Genomic DNA, 14,637 nt, shown 5'->3' with positions numbered 1-14,637 from the left:
CAATGACAGTAGGAGAAGGTGTCAAGGCAGGACATCCACAGGACCATGCCATCATCACCGCAGCCCTTGATGCCCAGTTTTACTGCAAGACGAGAAAGCACATAAAACTCCCGGGAAGAAGCCAAGTTAGTTACATGCATTGATGTTACATGAATGCATACAAATGGTGAAGAGGAGGAGGAGAAGAGAGGAGCTCAGTGCATCATAGGAAGTCCCCCAGCAGTCTAGGCCTATAGCAGCATCACTAAGGGATGATCCAAGGCGAGCCCTGCCGGCCCTAAGTATAAGCTTTATCAAAAAAGGAAAGTTTTAAGCCTACTCTTAAACATAGAGAGGGTGTCTGCACCCTGAACAGAATCTGGAAGATGGTTCTACAGGAGAGGAGTCTGATAGCTGAAGGCTCTGCGTCCCATTCTACTTTTGGAGACTCTAGGAACCACCAGTAAGCTGCATACTGGGAGCGCAGTGTTCTAGTGGGATAATACGGTACTATGAGCTCTTAAAGATATGATGGTGTCTGACCATTAAGGGCTTTGTAGGTGAGGAGAAGGATTTAAAATTCTATTCTGGATTTTACAGGAAGCCAATGCAGTGAAGCTGCAATGGCAGATATATGATCTCTTTTCCTAGTTTTTGTAAAAAAAAAAGTATTGACATCCCAGTGTCATTGACAGCTGATCTCTGTTTAGTTCAGAAACACCACAGCAACGAGTTCTCAGAAACAATGGAGACCAAAACATGAAGAATTACAACAGAATCTGACACATGAAGTCTGAAATGACTTCTGTCTACCTGAGTTTACAGAACTCAGCTGTGTCTCCATGGGAATAATCCAGCCAAAGTCCAGCATAGAGAGGCTGAGTGAATGTGGTCTTGACTCTGTGGAGGAGAGTCATGGTTTCAGAGACGCTGTAGAAGGACAAAATACCTGCTCTGTGATCCAGGTACACTCCTACTCTGGAGGAACCAGGACCTGAGACGGTAGTATAGCTATCATTGAACCAAAATGAAGAACTGGTAGCGTCACAATATAATATCCAAGGTGTGTCATTACGCCCAAATAGACATTAATAGGACTCTCCTGCTCTGCTGATATTCTTGTATGCAACTGCTTCACATCTTTCTCTCTGTCCTGGATTCTCTGCGGGATTTGTTGTCGACTCACCTTGAGCTCTCTCTGCCTCTCAGTCCTTTCTACTGCAGCTGATCTGCTGATCAGTGCACAGAACATCTTCATCACCTCATCATGAAGGGAGCAGATGTTCTTCTGGAGCTTCTCTGAGGGTTCGACCAGCTTGTGTTTCTTTAATGGAGCTGCATCATAATGAGGCTGGAGGTGAACTTTTGTTCCTTTTGATTAGCTTATCTTCGCTGAATGGGGCTCGTCAGCTCTTGCATTAATTACCATGTGTTGGTTACACCCATGTCACACAGGCTTATCAGGGAAGGGGAGTGAACAAAGAAATAGCTGCAGTAGATCCAGACAGATCGAACAAGACAAGGTTTCTCTGTCCAGCTGATCTCCTTTCTGCTCCATTTCAGCTCTCAGTGGCAACGACTGTCTGAGTTTCACCTCCTGAGAAGTTGAACAAGTTTGAGCTCTGATCTGAACAACATGTGTCCCTACAGTGAATGTAATCTGACAGCTCTTGTACTACATTACATGTTGGTTACATCCATCATCAACTGTAGATCTGAAGGGGAGGGAACAAGAAAATATGAGCACAGAGTTGAGCTTGTTGTGTTTGAGTTTTAAAGAGATACTGTGTGTTTCACAGTTTTATACAACTGAATTAATTTCTTGTCTATTTCTTTCTAATTTTTTTGTCAAAAGTATTGATACTTCAATGTGTTTTCAATACCATGTGCTTTACACACAGTACATGGAGCAACAATACCATCTCTATTAATCATTCATTCGATAGTATCAAAAGTACTGAAGCCACAAAAAGAAAAGAAACAACAAAACAAAAGTCTAGACTCAGGTTTCCAACCAAAAGCTGCACAGAAGAAAATTCACTGGTCCTCAACTTGTGGCTTTTATGGCATTCATTCATTCAGTCACCATGTTATTGGTTGGTTATGTGGCACTAACTCTGCCAAATTTAATTTTAAAAAAAAGGAAAACTATCCTTTTTTTGTGCCTAGGACTTTTTTCCTTTGTGCTATGGTATCAAAAGGGGCATCGAGTATTGTTTTTTTTTACTAGTATTGTGACAACCCTACTGTGAGGCGCTACGCTGGTTACATGACACAGTAATATTTTGCCATTGTCGGAAAGTAAGTAAATGTTAAGTACATTAAAGTACAGTTTTGAGGTACTTGTACATTACTTAAATATTTGTATTTGTTGAGTCTTGTGCAGTTCCATAGTGTAGTAGGTGGGACTTCAGGATCCAGGAGATCCAGAGGATAAAGGATCACAGGTGAGGAGGTAGGAACAGGAGTGTCCGTGGGAGGTTCTTAGGTAAGAAAAGGCAAACATAAGGGTGTGGTAGGTTTATCGTTCCCCTCTTATTCGAGGCACACATTGAGATTACTGACAGAGAGGCAACGACCCAAACAACAAGGATCGTTCGTCCTCCGGTCCAGCTGACGGCGCTGAAGCAACAATAAACCGGGTCTCTAACCGGCAGTGAACCCGGTAACAGCAGCGACTACCGGCGGAGCAGCGCTGCAGAGGTCTGGAGCAACTTTTAACTTCACCGGTCTGATTGTGAGTAATAAACTTACTGTTTTTAATTATCAAAAGTTAATTAAACTGTATCTTTTGGCTACGGGATGTCGTAATGCATCGCAAAATGATGGCAGAGCCGGTAATTAAACGTAGCAAACAAAAGGCTAACCTTAGCTTAGCTGCAAACACCCCGTTCATTCTACCTGAAAAGGTGAAAACAACGAATTTAATTCGAATTTGTGAAGTTTAAAACCGTCGCTCCCGAGCTCCTGGCGTTAATTTTAGCTTCCCTTTAACCTTTTTAAAATATATATTTTGAGATATACGATTTCAACTTGGTCGTGAAGAAGTAAAACAACCAGACTCCATTTAAAAAACTCTGTAATTTAAACGGTTTTCGGCATCTGCAATGATACACGAGTCTCTGCACATAAACAGGGTCTACTGGTAAATTAACCCCCTGCTTTATGCTATTTCTGTCTGTATTTCTGTCCCGAATCCGAGAGAATGTTTATATTGATTAATAAACGTTTATTCACCCAACCCCACGCACCTTTTCACTTTGCCCACCAGGTGTCACTGTTTTACCTTTTGAACATCGTTTTTCATGGTTTTGCAATGTGTTATAATGTGGATAAATGTTTTTTAATAGTTTTCTACTAGTAATGTGTACACTGAGCTGAGTACATACTGTTTTGTCAAATTAATGTACCTGTATGTATTTTAAGAAAAAGAATGAAATCTGCACAGTGCTGTTTACTATTGTTGAAGGAGAAGAAAAATACCAGAAGACATTTAATGGGTTGTTTTGTCTTCTGCAGGCGCAAATATATGGTGGAGAATAATCCCTTGAGTGGCTGACAACCTCCACTCACTTCACTGGGGAGTCATATCAGATCCCAAGAACACTTTGGCACCAGAGAGAAGAGGTAAGCAGTGTTTTTAAATGAGAAATGAGCTCTATTGTATAAAAGTTGAAACACACAGTATCTCTTTAAAACTCAAACACAACAAGCTCAACTCTGTGCTCATATTTCCTTGTTCCCTCCCCTCAGATCTACAGTTGAAGATGGATGTAACCAACAAGTAATGTAGTACAAGAGCTGTCAGACTACATTCACTGCAGAAACATATGTTGTTCAGATCAGAGCTCAAATTTGTTCAACTTCTGAAGAAGTGAAACTCAGACAGTCATTACCACTGAAAGCTGAAATGGAGCAGAAAGGAGGTCAGCTGGAACAAGTATCCTTTTCTCTTCTCTGTTCGATCTGTCTGGATCTACTGAAGGATCCGGTGACTATTCCCTGTCGACACAGCTACTGCATGAGCTGTATTAAAACACACTGGGATGAAGAGGATCAGAGGAAGATCTACAGCTGCCCTCAGTGCAGACAGACCTTCACACCGAGGCCTGTCCCAGTGAAAAACACCATGTTAGCAGCTTTAGTGGAGCAGCTGAAGAAGACTGGACTCCAAGCTGCTCCTGCTGATCATTGCTTTGCAGGACCTGAAGATGTGGCCTGTGATGTCTGCACTGGGAGGAAGCGGAAAGCCCTCAAGTCCTGTTTGACTTGTCCAGCCTCTTACTGTGAGAATCACCTTCAGCCTCATTATGATGCACCTCCATTAAAGAAACACAAGCTGGTTAGCCCCTTGGAGAAACTCCAGGAGAACATCTGCTCTCGTCATGATGAGGTAATGATGATGTTCTGTCGCACAGATCAGCAGAGTATCTGTTATCTCTGCCCTGTGGATGAACATAAAGGTCACGACACAGTCTCGGCTGCAGCAGAAAGGACTGAGAAGCAGAAAGAGCTCGAGGTGAGTCGACAACAAATCCAACAGAGAATCCAGGACAGAGAGAAAGATGTGAAGCTGCTTCAACAGGAGGTTGAGACCATCAGTCGCTCTGCTGATAAATCAGTGGAGGACAGTGAGAAGATCTTCACTGAGCTGATCCATCTCATCCAGAAAAGAAGCTCTGATGTGAAGCAGCAGATCAGATCCCAGCAGGAAAATGAAGTGAGTCGAGTCAAAGAGCTTCAGGAGAAGCTGGAGCAGGAGATCACTGAGCTGAAGAGGAAAGATGCTGAACTGAAGCAGTTCTCACACACAGAGGATAACAACCAGTTTCTACTCAACTACCCCTCACTGTCACAACTCAGTGCATCTACAAACTCATCCAGCATCAATATCCGTCCTCTGAGATACTTTGAGGATGTGACAGCAGCTGTGTCAGAGCTCAGAGATCAACTACAGGACATCCTGAGGGAGAAATGGACAAACATCTCACTGGCAGTGACTGAAGTGGAAGTTTTACTTCCAGATTCAAAAACAGAACCCGAGACCAGAGCTGAGTTCTTAAAATATTCATGTGAAATCACTCTGGATCCAAACACAGCACACACACAGTTGTTATTAACTGAAGGGAACAGAAATGCAAAACGAGTTAGACATCAACAGTCCTATCCTAGTCACCCAGACAGATTCACTCATTGGCGTCAGGTCCTGAGTAGAGAGAGTCTGAATGGACGTTGTTACTGGGAGGTGGAGTGGAAAGGGAAAGAAGTTCGTGTAGCAGTCGCATACAAGAATATCAGCAGAGCAGGAGAGTCCTATGAATGTCTGTTTGGGCGTAATGACAAATCTTGGATGTTATATTGTGACACTACCAGTTCTTCATTTTGGTTTAACGATGTCTTTACTCCAGTCTCACCTCCTCAGTCCTACAGAATAGGAGTGTACTTGGATCACAGAGCCGGTATTTTGTCCTTCTACAATGTCTCTGAAACCATGACTCTCCTCCACAGAGTCCAGACCACATTCACTCAGCCTCTCCACGCTGGACTTCGGCTTGATCATTTTAATGGAGACACAGCTGAGTTCTGTAAACTCAAATAGACAGAAGTCATTTCAGACTTCATGTGTCAGATTCTGTGATGTAATTTTTCATTTTTTTGTCTCCATTGTTTCTGAGAGCTCAATCAAACTGGGATTATCAACACTTTATTTTCTGTTGATGTCTTGACAAAAGGTGTGAGAAAAATATCTGGACATTTTAAGATTGAGGGTTTTTTTAAATGTTTTTCCATGGAGGCTATCGCTGCTCATGATGACGTCTTTTATCTTCACTGACATTTCTGCAGATGAAAATATAAACTTCTCTTTATTCTAAATGTTAGCATACAAATACATCAATACAAACATGAATCTGTTGTTTCTCTTCCAACTTCAGTGTCTTAAACAGAGAAAACAGCAGAACTTCCTTCATCATAGATATTTTGTTCTCATCACTTTGTAAATTAATATAGAAATGTACAATCAAACTGTAATTATGACAATAATCATTTATTATGTTCTTGTACATAGGTGACATTCTGGGTTAAACTAACTGATTGTGTGGATGAAGTGAATCTGAACATGAAATCATTGAACAAGAGTCATTTAACAGACTTTACTGATTGGACGTGTGAACAATCTGAAGCTTTACATAATCAATAAAAATATTTGTTTTTTTTCAACAGTGAGCAAAGTATTTTCTTCTGTCTTCATCTCAGGATCTCATTCAAAGCTTCTGGAGAAAATGTGAGACTCACTAAAATGAGAGTTTATTTGAGGCAGTTTTCCTCCTGAAACACCACAAAGTCCAGAGTGCTTTTAACAATATTTTCTTTGTGCATTTAGTTCATAAAGTCTTTGTTATACAGGCCTAAAAAACTGGAAAATAGGAGAAAATCACTTGATCATGTTTGGGTTTGAAGAAGTTTAGTTGAGTCCTTACAAACAAAACAACATATTGTTTCGTTGTGAACTTGAGGTCATTTCATTTATTTTTATGTAGATGTTCATGAAGATGAAACTTCAGAATAAGGCTGTCATGTTGGTTCAGTGTTTAGCTCTGTCACCTCACAGAGAGACGGTCCTTTACTTTTATTCACAAATGTAAGCCTCGTCACCCAACAGCAGAACATCTTGGACAGGATTTTGTTTACATTTCAATCAGTTTACTGTAATTTCATCCATGTTTATATCTTCATACAAAAATATATCAGATTGTTAATTATTCCTCATAATTTGATAATCTAACACAAATAAAACATTTGTGTTCTTGCAGAATAACTCACTCAGAACAACTCAGATAGGTCAGGTTGCGGTTAAATATTCTTCCCAGTCCCAAGTATGTTTAGAGTCAAAATCAAATTCAGTTTAGAGTTGGTAATTCCTGAACACCTGAGATGACTTATATCCACACATTTATACACGTATATACCAACATGTTGCATAAATTATATTCTTTAACATAATACATATATAATATTATATATATATGTGTATATATATATATATATATATATATATATATATATATATATATATATATATATATATATAAATCAAACAGGGGGGTCTGGAGGTCGTCAACAACAAACTAACCTGGAGAAGGCCTGGTCTGCAGTGGGGCCAATGGCATACAAGATGGGCATAAAAATGGACATTACAGTGCTGGGTTGGAAATAAATGTTATTTATGTAGACAGTAAATAGCAGAGGGCCTAATATTGATCCTTGGAGGACACTTTATCAATGGTTTGGGGGCTTGATTTGGAGCCATCAGCAACAACTTGCATAAAATTTTGAAATATTTTACTTAAAAATTAACCTCCAAGAACAACACATATATAATTTATATGAACTTTGACCTTTTGTCAAACAGATTCCTCAATAGTTTAGTTCACCATTGCCATGGCATCCCCCTTCTAACATTTTAGCCTATCAACGGTACAAATTTGGTACCATTTAACTGCACCAGCTTGGAGGAATCCCACTTAAAAATCCCCTCCAAGACCAGAAATTACACAGCTAACATATGAATTTTGACCTTTCACCAAACAAATTCCTCAATAGGTTAGTTCACGGTTGCCATAGCAGCTGCTTCCTAATGTCTTATTCTATCAGTGGTCCAAATTTGGTAACATTTTACACAAACTTGGTAAAATCCCAATTCAAAATCCCCTCCAACACCAACAATTACACAAACGGATACATTTACATGACATTTGACCTTACACCAAACAAATTCCTCAATAGGTTATTTCATAGTTCCCAAAGCACCCACTTCCTAATGTCTTATTCTATCACTGGTAGAAATTTCATAACATTTCACTGCATCAACTTGGAGGAATCCCACTTCAAAATCTCCCCAAGATCACAAATTACACAGACAGATATATTTATATGAATTTTGACCTTTCACCAAAAAATCCTCAATAGGAGGTTAGGTTAGATCAGAACTTTGACCTTTCACTAAACACATTCTTCATAGGTTACTTCAAGGTTGCCATGGCATCTGCTTTCTAATGTCATATTGTATCATTGGTACAAATGTAGTTACCTTTTAGGGTACCAACTTGGAGATATCCCACTTCAAAATCCCCTCTAAGACCAACAATTACACAAACACACATTTCTCTGAACTTTCTGAACTTCCTCAGTAAATTAGTTCATCACTGTCATGGTAACCCCTTCCTAATGTTATATTCTATCAGTGGTCCAAATTTGGTAACATTTTACTGTGCTAACTTGGAGAGATCCTACTTCAAAATCCCCTCTAAGACCAAAAATTAAACAAACAGTGTTCAATTTTTATGAAAATCTACATAAAAATAAATGAAATGACCTCAAGTTCACAACGACACAATATCTGTTGTTTTATGTTTGTCAGGATGCAACAAAACTTCTTACCACTGAAACTTGATCAAATGAATTCTTACTATTTTCCAGTTTTTTAGGCCTGTATAACAAAGCCTTTATCAATTAAATGCACATAGAAAACCTTGTTTTTTAAAAGCAACAAGTGATATAAAACTCTGCTCTTTTCTCAGTGACAAAGCTGCTTTAGTGAAGAAAGCTGAAAGTACAGAGACTGACTGACAAACGTTTGTCTGCTCTGAACATGAACTCTGTACTTTGTAGTGTTTCAGGAGGAAAACTGCCTCAAATAAACTCTCATTTTAGTTTCACATTTTCTCCAGAAGCTTTGAATGAGATCCTGAGATGAAGACAGAAGAAAATACTTTGCTCACTGTTGAAAAAAAAACATCTTTATTGATTATGTAAAGCTTCAGATTGTTCACACATCCAATCAGTAAAGTCTGTTAAATGACTCTTGTTCAATGATTTCATGTTCAGATTCACTTCATCCACACAATCAGTTAGTTTAACCCAGAATGTCAGCTATGTACAAGAACATAATATCATGATTATTATCATGATAATTACAGTTTGATTGTACATTTCTTTATGAATTTACAAAGTGATGAGAACAAAATATCTATGATGAAGGAAGTTCTGCTGTTTTCAGTGTCAGTGAAGGTTAAAGACGTCATCATGAGCAGCGATAGCCTCCATGGATAAAAACACATGCGAAAAAGTGAATTTTAAAGAAAGAAAAAAAAACAAAAACAAGAAAACCTCAATCTTAAAATGTTCCAGATATTTTTCTCACACTTTTTGTCAAAACATCAACAGAACAAAGTAAGAAAGTGTTGACAGTCCCAGTTTGATTGACAGCTGATCTCTATGCAGTTCAGAAACACCACAGCAACGAGCTCTCAGAAACAATGGAGACAAAAACATGAAGAAATGACTGAAATGACTTCTGTCTATTTGAGTTAACAGAACTCAGCTGTGTCCCCAACATAATAAGGACAAAGTCCAGCATAGAGAGGCTGAGTGAATGTGGTCTGGACTCTGTGGAGGAGAGTCATGGTTTCAGAGATGCTGTAGAAGGACAGAATACCTGCTCTGTGATCCAGGTACACTCCTACTCTGGAGGACTGAGGACCTGAGACACGGGTTTTGATTTTGTTGAACCAAAATTTATAATGGTTAGTATAACAACATAAAGCCCAAGATTTGTTACTGAGTCCAAATCTACATACACTTGAGCTCCCTGCTCTTCTGATATTCTTGTATGCGACTGCTACATCAACTCCTTCACCTCTCCACTCCACCTCCCAGTAACAACGTCCAGTCAGACTCTCTCTACTCAGGACCTGACTCCATCCAGTGAATCTGTCTGGGTGACTAGAATAAGACTGTAGGCCCAGACTTATTTCTGCTTTTCTGTTCCCCTCAGATAATAACAGCTCTGGGTTTGCTGTGTTTGGATCCAGAGTGATTTCACGTGCATATTTTAAGAACTCAGCTCTGGTCTTGGGTTCTGGTTCTGACAGTAAAACGTCCACTTCAGTCACTGTCAGTAAGATGTTTGTCCATTTCTCCCTCAGGATGTCCTGTAGTTTATCTCTGAGCTCTGACACAGCTGCTGTCACATCCTCAAAGTATCTCAGAGGACGGATATTGATGCTGGTTGAGTCTGTAGATGCACTGAGTTGTGACAGTGAGGGGTAGTTGTGTAGAAACTGGATGTGATCCTCTGTGTGTGAGAACTGCTTCAGTTCAGCGTCTTTCCTCTTCAGCTCAGTGATCTCCTGCTCCAGCTTCTCCTGAAGCTCTTTGACTCGACTCACTTCAGTTTCCTGCTGGGATCTGATCTGCTGCTTCACATCAGAGCTTCTTTTCTGGATGAGACGGATCAGCTCAGTGAAGATCTTCTCACTGTCCTCCACTGCTTTATCAGCAGAGCGATTGATGGTCTTCACCTCCTGTTGAAGCAGCTTCACATCTTTCTCTCTGTCCTGGATTCTCTGCTGGATGTTTTGTCGACTCACCTCAAGCTCTCTCTGCCTCTCAGTCCTTTCAGCTGCAGCTGAGACTGTGTCGTGGCCTTTATGTTCATCCACAGAGCAGAGATAACAGATACTCTGCTGATCAGTAAGGCAGAACATCTTCATCACCTCATCATGACGAGAGCAGATGTTCTCCTGGAGCTTCTCCGAGGGGTCGACCAGCTTGTGTTTCTTTAATGGAGCTGCATCATAATGAGGCTGAAGATGATTCTCACAGTAAGAAGCCGGACAAGTCAGACAGGACTTGAGGGCTTTCCGCTTCCTCCCAGTGCAGACATCACAGGCCACATCTTCAGGTCCAGCATAGTAGTGATCAGCAGGAGCAGCTTGGAGTCCAGTCTTCTTCAGCTGCTCCACTAAATCTGCTAACATGGTGTTTTTCACCAGGATAGGCCTCGGTGTGAAGGTCTGTCTGCACTGAGGGCAGCTGTAGATCTTCCTCTGATCCTCTCCATTCCAGTGTGTTTTAATACAGTTCATGCAGTAGCTGTGTCCACAGGGAATAGTCACCGGATCCTTCAGTAGATCCAGACAGATCGAACAAGAGAAGGTTTCTCTGTCCAGCTGAACTCCTTTCTGCTCCATCTCACCTTGTTGCAGTTAATGTGTGAGTTTTACTTTCTCTGCACAGATATAAGTCTGTCCTCTGGTCCAAAACTAACTTTTGTTCCCTTTGTTTCTTTTCATTTGCTGATCCTCACTAAATGGGGCTCATCAGCTCTTGCATTACCATGTGTTGGTTACACCCATGTCACAATGGCAGATCAGTGAGGGGGAGGGAACAAGGAAATAGTTGCACAGAATGGAGCTGGTTCTGTTTCAGCGCGGGAAGAAGAGGGAGGGATTCCAGCAAGAGGGGTTATTTTTTAAAGGGGCAGTACAAGTTTTTACAGCAACCACATCAAAATGGATTAGTTACACTTTTACTTTTACCTACATTTAGCTCACAACAGTTGTAGCTAACTCTGCAAAGATATATTCTCTAGAATAATTCTTGACATGAGTACAAACACTGTCTCTATTACTAGCAAGACTTTGAAAGAGGCTGTTCCAAAGTTGAGAGGCAAAAACAAACCAAAGGAAGATTTCCACCAACAAATTATACTACTGTGTATTCATTTTTGTAAAGTTTGTTCCCATATCCACACACTAAAACATTGGGGGGGGAAAGTCTTATGCAGTTTTTTTAGTCCGCATATTCAATCAGTCTGTAAGAACTGTAGTAAGTCAACTATTATTTATAGGACAAGATCCTTTAAGGTCTATATATCAAAACAAAAGCAGAAATAGAAAATATTACTGCAACAATATACATAAATACATTCTAAAAAAGGTCAGAACTATTAAGACAACATAAGAAAACTTAAGGTAGGTTTGTGAATTCACAAATCACCTTTAACCAAGACACACTGACAGTCATCCAGGTACAGCTCAATTCTTTTATAATTATATAAAAGAATATAAAATATCAAAGTGATAGAGACAGAAACTTCATTTTGACTCCAAATTGATGTTTATGGAGTCAAGAAGCTCAATTAGGGCAGAGTTGAAATCAAACTTCTCCCAGGTTTGCTTATTCCTTTCATTTTTCTGAAAACAGTCCAAATATAAAGGAGGCTCTTAAGATGCAAAAGAATCTATTGAACAAATGTGATAAAAGTGGTCCTTTCGGTCAAAAGACCATCGTTAGCACAACTTACAGACCACTTGATTCTAGAGACATGAATATAAATACTCTATCAAAGTAACAGCAACGTCCAATCAGGACGAGAGAGGTAAGAGTCTTGTTCTGAATAGAGCTGTTCAGCCAACAGTATTTGCATTTAAATTGCACATAAAACAGTTAATCAGTGGACTTTTGTCATTAAAATTATAAAGCAAAATGTGTTTCCATGTGTTTCAGAGGAGAACGTAGCTGGATAACAACTGATTTCTTTTTGAGTAGGAGTTGTCTTGGATTCAGATCTAAATTTCATTAAGTCTGTCACAAAATCAGCATTTTACCATCTAAAGAACATCTGATGGAGCAGAGATTTCATGTTAAAGCCTTTGTCTGCTGCAGGATGGACAACTGTAATGGACTTTTCTCAGGTCTCTGTAAGAAAGCAGTCAGACAGATCCGGTTGAACACAAAGACTAAAAAAAGCAGAGCATATTACTCCAGTTCACAGATCACTACAGTGGTTGCCAGTTTGTCAAATAATTGATTTTAAAGTATTACTGCTTGTCCATTAATCTCTGAATGGTTCATCAGATCCTCTTATACAGTATGAAGCTTATGGTCTTTGTGTGGTTTCTAAAGTTAACAATAAACATAGTGAAGCTGCTTTTAGCTCCTATGCTGCTCACGTCTGGAACAAACTACCTGAAGACTAGAGACAATGTGGGCTACTTTTAAATCTATGGTGAAGACACATCTGTTTGCCATGGCTTTTAATTAAATGCTAAAGCTGTGGTTCATAAATTAACAATCCACTGAGAGATCGCTATGTCTATAACAAAGCTACACGCTGTGGGAGACAGCCATACTTCAATAAGAAACAATCCTAGAATTTTATTTTCTACCATCGATGGCCTTTTAAATCCCTCCAAACTTCATGAAGAAACATGTCCTGCCTCACGGTCAAAATGTGAGGAGTTTGCATCATTTTTTGAAAATAAGCTTGTTAATATCCAAGCCAGTTTGCAGACAATATTGACAATTTAAAAAAATCAGACTGTTAGTTCCTCGTGGAGAAATGTAAATTCTTTTTGTAAAATTAGTGAATGAAGGGGAACTTCATTAAATTGTCCTGCAATTAAAGTCTTTCACTTGCTCCCTGGATACAATTCCTACTACTTTTTTAAAAGGGATTTTTAGATTTTGGAGTTTTATTCTTGATCTATCAGACATTGGTAGATGCTCTCTAGAGACAAGCATTTTCCCAGATGCACTTAAAACAGCTCTAGTAAAGCCCTTACTTAAAAAACACAACCTTGACTCTTCTGTGCTGAGCAACTACCCATTTCCAACCTGCCTTTCCTAAGTGAAATACTGGAAAAGGCAGTGTTTAAACAGTTGGATGAGTTCCTACGTGACAGTAAAATGTACAATCAATTTCAGTCTGCCTGTAGAAGGGGACGGCACTGAAATGGCGCTATTAAAAATAATTAATGATCTTAGAGTGAACGCAGATAACAGAAATGTATCTATTCTGAGGCTTCTTGACTTAGCTGCTGCATTCGAGACAGTAGATCACAAGATTCTTCTGGACAGATCTGAAAATTGGATTGGTCTAAAAGGTAAACTCTAAATTGGTTAAACACATACCTCACAGGCAGAAGATATTTTAGCCTCAGCAACCATGTCTCTGGAACAGTATTATAACCTTTTCGGTATTCCACAGGGTTCAGTTCTTGGTCCTTTATTATAATGTTTATATATGCTACCACTTAGCAAAATTACTGGTGATCATGGTGTGAATCATCATTGTTATGATGATGATACTCAGTTGTATTAATCTGTAGCACCAGATGACTCTGATGCACTGAATCCCATGATAAATTGTATGGAACAGTGGATGAGCAATCATTTCTTAAATTAAATGAAGACAAAACAGAAAATCTTGTAATTGATACAAGTGAACAGATACAAAAGATTTTTAGCAAACTTGGAAGTCTGGCACCACAGAAAAAGTCGGAAGTAAAGAACCTGGGTGTTACTCTTGATTCTGAGTTAGATTTTAATTCACACACAAACAATGTTACAAACATAGCCCTTTATCACCTAAGAAATATTGCTAGAGTCAGAAGATGACTCATGTTTTTGTATTTTCTTGCCTGGATTATTGTTGCTTGTTGTACAAGTTTCAGATTGTACACACATCCAAGTCTGTTAAATGACTCTTGTTCAACAATTTCATGTTCAGATTCACTTCATCCACACAATCAGTTAGTTTAACCACGAATGTACAAGAACATAATAAATGATTATTATCATGATAATTACAGTTTGATTGTACATTTCTTTATGAATTTACAAAGTGATGAGAACAAAATATCTATGATGAAGGAAGTTCTGCTGTTTTCTCTGTTTAAGAAACAACAGCACACAAATACATCAATACAAACATGAAACTAACATTTAGAACAAAGAGAAGTTTATATTTTCATCTGAAGAAACGTCAGTGGAGGTAAAAGACGTCATCATGAGCAGCGATAGCCTCCATGG

At 39.2% G+C, this 14,637-nt stretch overlaps 2 protein-coding genes across 2 annotated transcripts; one reads left to right on the top strand and one right to left on the bottom strand.

Annotated features, from left to right (window-relative positions):
- Positions 1 to 2,432: 2,432 nt before the first annotated feature.
- Positions 2,433 to 5,633, top strand: LOC121908064 (tripartite motif-containing protein 16-like). Its single transcript, XM_042427751.1, has 3 exons — positions 2,433 to 2,716; positions 3,499 to 3,606; positions 3,733 to 5,633. The coding sequence occupies exon 3, from the start codon at positions 3,890 to 3,892 to the stop codon at positions 5,576 to 5,578; it is 1,689 nt and encodes a 562-aa protein (XP_042283685.1). The 5' UTR covers positions 2,433 to 2,716; positions 3,499 to 3,606; positions 3,733 to 3,889; the 3' UTR covers positions 5,579 to 5,633.
- Positions 5,634 to 9,176: 3,543 nt separating this feature from the next.
- Positions 9,177 to 14,366, bottom strand: LOC121908067 (tripartite motif-containing protein 16-like). The gene has a single exon (XM_042427757.1). The coding sequence runs from the start codon at positions 11,010 to 11,012 to the stop codon at positions 9,348 to 9,350; it is 1,665 nt and encodes a 554-aa protein (XP_042283691.1). The 5' UTR covers positions 11,013 to 14,366; the 3' UTR covers positions 9,177 to 9,347.
- Positions 14,367 to 14,637: the final 271 nt, after the last annotated feature.

The sequence above is a fragment of the Thunnus maccoyii genome, chromosome 12 (assembly GCF_910596095.1).
Source record: "Thunnus maccoyii chromosome 12, fThuMac1.1, whole genome shotgun sequence".
Classification (NCBI taxonomy): domain Eukaryota; kingdom Metazoa; phylum Chordata; class Actinopteri; order Scombriformes; family Scombridae; genus Thunnus; species Thunnus maccoyii.
Note: the sequence above shows the minus strand (reverse complement) of the source record. Positions and strands in the feature narration are given on the sequence as shown.